Genomic DNA, 2,736 nt, shown 5'->3' on the forward strand with positions numbered 1-2,736 from the left:
AAATAATAATAATAATAATTAAAAAAATGTGAAGTGTAGAGTGTTAAGAGGTTGTGAATATTTATTCATATTTATGTGGCGATCTTGATGGTGAAAATTTATGTAGCAATTTTTATGCGTAGAAATTATTGTTAAAAACTAAGATTTGTAGTCTGGTCGGCATAATTCACAATCTTCAAAATGAAAATTTAGAATTCGAAACTCCCTCCGCTCAAAAATAAAAAAAAAATAGGAAATTATAGTTACAGCTTTTTTACATTCTTTTAGAAGAAATTTAAAATATACGTAAAAATAATTATCTTTTTAATCATAAATTTCACTTTTTTTTCAAAATTAATAACGAGTCTTAATTATTCTATTATATGCATCTCCAAATAATAGGGAATAAAAACAAAAACCGGCGGTCAAGACCCAATAAAACCGGCGCATAAATCTTCACCGTCTAGATCTTTCACGCCGCCGATGAGACGAGGGCGAGGAAGGCGACGGGCTACTTCCACAGTCAACCGGTTCAATCGTTCCCAAGAACAAGCCTGATAAGTAATTGCCCACATCTTCAGGGGCAAATCTGACAAATAACCTCGCGTTCCTCACTCCTCTTCCGGTTGTTGGCCGATACTTGTCATAAAATTTTTGATAAACCGGTTCGAGCTTTGTCGCGATGGACACCTTCATTTCGTCTCGGAGGTTCGGGTCCGATACAACGAGCGTACCCTGTTTCAGATACGCTTCTTCGAAGCTCGAATTGAATTTCCTGAAAATCTCCTTTGCTTCCGCCGAGGAAATCTCGGCGGTTGGGTTCTCCGGTAGTGAAGCGATCACCTTGCCCCAGGCTAGCCGCTCGTATTTCGCAGCGAACTGTCGTAATTTGGCTTCGTGCTTTGCGACCCAATCCTCGCCAAGAAGGTACTGCAGATTCGACCTACGTACGGTGGAGACGACATGTTGGATATTGTTGGCTAGGAAGAGGTACGAGAGAGAAACGTCTTTGGAATGCTTGGCTCTGCCGTCGAGCTTACACAGAAGCACGAGGATCAGCCAAGCTATACGCATGGAAATTGCCGTTACCGGAGATTCGTCGGATTGTGGACTGTCGAAGTAAGATTCCGGTAATGAGGATTTCGCAGGCTGAGGCCAGTCGGCAAAAATGTCACCTAGGATGTTACTGTAATCGGCCAGGAGCGAGAGGTAATTCATCGCGTGGAGCGTCACAGAGTGAACTCCGCCGTCGCGGACCAGCGATTTGGACGAATCCTTTTGGATCGCTGATTCGAAGTCCGATAGCATTGCCCGAACCGACTCGCCGAGACGGATAATTGAGGTGATGGCTTGAGATCGGACGCTGGCAGTTGATTCGAAAGAGAATATGGACTCAATCTCGGGCCAGTTTTCGGAGATCGCGGTGTATATGTCGAGCACCCGAAAAATTTTCTCCGGAGATTTCTTGCTTTTGGCGACGACTTCGGGGAAATTGAACAGAATAGTTGCTCCTTGTTTGGAAATCTCGGTGAAGCACGATTCTCTAATGGAGTCCGAGGACGCGAAGACGTGATCGCACAGTATTCTCTCACCAGTGAAGAGCGTCCTCATGGATATTTTCACTGCGTCCAACCAGTTCTTGATTTTCAACTCGAGCACTTCCCAGGGCATCTTGTTGATTTGCGAGGAGCTTAGTTTCTCGACGCCGAGACGATAAATGCCTTCATCCACTATTGATTGTCTGATGATTTTGTAAATACTGACGCACTCTTTGGCATAACCGGAGGAGATCATGCACTCGGCTATGGACCTCAAGTCCGCCATGGCAATGGAAGAAACCTCCTCGACTTCCTCGATGGAAGCCCCTGCAGGGCGCACGTCGTCGTCGTCGTCTTCATAATCGGAGATGCTTGATCTCGCGGAGGCGCGTGAGGATCTGGCGGACACGGATTCTGGATCAAGGTGAGCCCGGTTCATGGAAAGGATCTGATAGAACTCCTTCTGGAGTCTCTTCATGGCAATCTGCATTAGCTTGTGAGCTTGCACGAGCTTGTCGGAGGAAGAAGAATTGTCGGAGACCAAGGCGTGCATGGCTTTCTGGAGATTGTTAACGCTGTGGATAAACTGCATGGCCTCCACCTTGCTCTCGTAGAAGAGAGATGTAACATTAGCGTAAGAGGAGCTGTCCGGATTCCATTTGGTGATCAAGGCGGCGGCGGCTTCAATGGACTGGTCGATCATGGCGGAATCTAAGGAGAAGCTTGTGGAGCGAGGAATAGGGCGGGTTGAGTGGGAGGGTCTCGATGAAGGTGAAGAGTTGGGAGAGAGAGAGTAGGAAGAAGTTTTGGAGTGAAACCAGAGGCTCCTCATTCCCTTCTTCGGCATATTTAGTAGCTTCTAGATGCAGTGAGTAAAGCTCGATCTGTTTGCTTCCCAGGAAAATGAAAATGGGTTGGGATGGTCGGGAGAGAAGTGAGAAGCGAACAGAGCTGAGCTTTTTCTGATGCTTTCGAGCGTTGGAGTGGTGGGGGTTTATATAGACATGACGGCCTGCAAGTAACGACGCCTTTGGTCAAAGAAGGAAACGGTGAAGGCTTGGATCATTTGTCAAAGGGTGAAGAAAGCAAGGAAAGAACGTGTGGGGGGGATTGACTTCCGAATAAGTACATACAAAGACTTTTTCGACCCACGTTAATTGACTCCTGGCACCCTGGGTATTCTACACGTGTGTGCTGTAGCTTAATTCCGTGTCTTTTC

At 46.4% G+C, this 2,736-nt stretch overlaps 1 protein-coding gene across 1 annotated transcript; it reads right to left on the bottom strand.

Moving 5' to 3' along the window:
* Positions 1-308: 308 nt before the first annotated feature.
* Positions 309-2,498, bottom strand: LOC109019343 (exocyst complex component EXO70H1-like). Its single transcript, XM_035688042.1, has one exon. It carries the CDS (start codon positions 2,362-2,364, stop codon positions 436-438), a length of 1,929 nt encoding a protein of 642 aa, XP_035543935.1. The 5' UTR covers positions 2,365-2,498; the 3' UTR covers positions 309-435.
* Between the last annotated feature and the right edge of the window lie 238 nt (positions 2,499-2,736).

Source organism: Juglans regia, chromosome 3, assembly GCF_001411555.2.
Source record: "Juglans regia cultivar Chandler chromosome 3, Walnut 2.0, whole genome shotgun sequence".
NCBI classification, from domain to species: domain Eukaryota; kingdom Viridiplantae; phylum Streptophyta; class Magnoliopsida; order Fagales; family Juglandaceae; genus Juglans; species Juglans regia.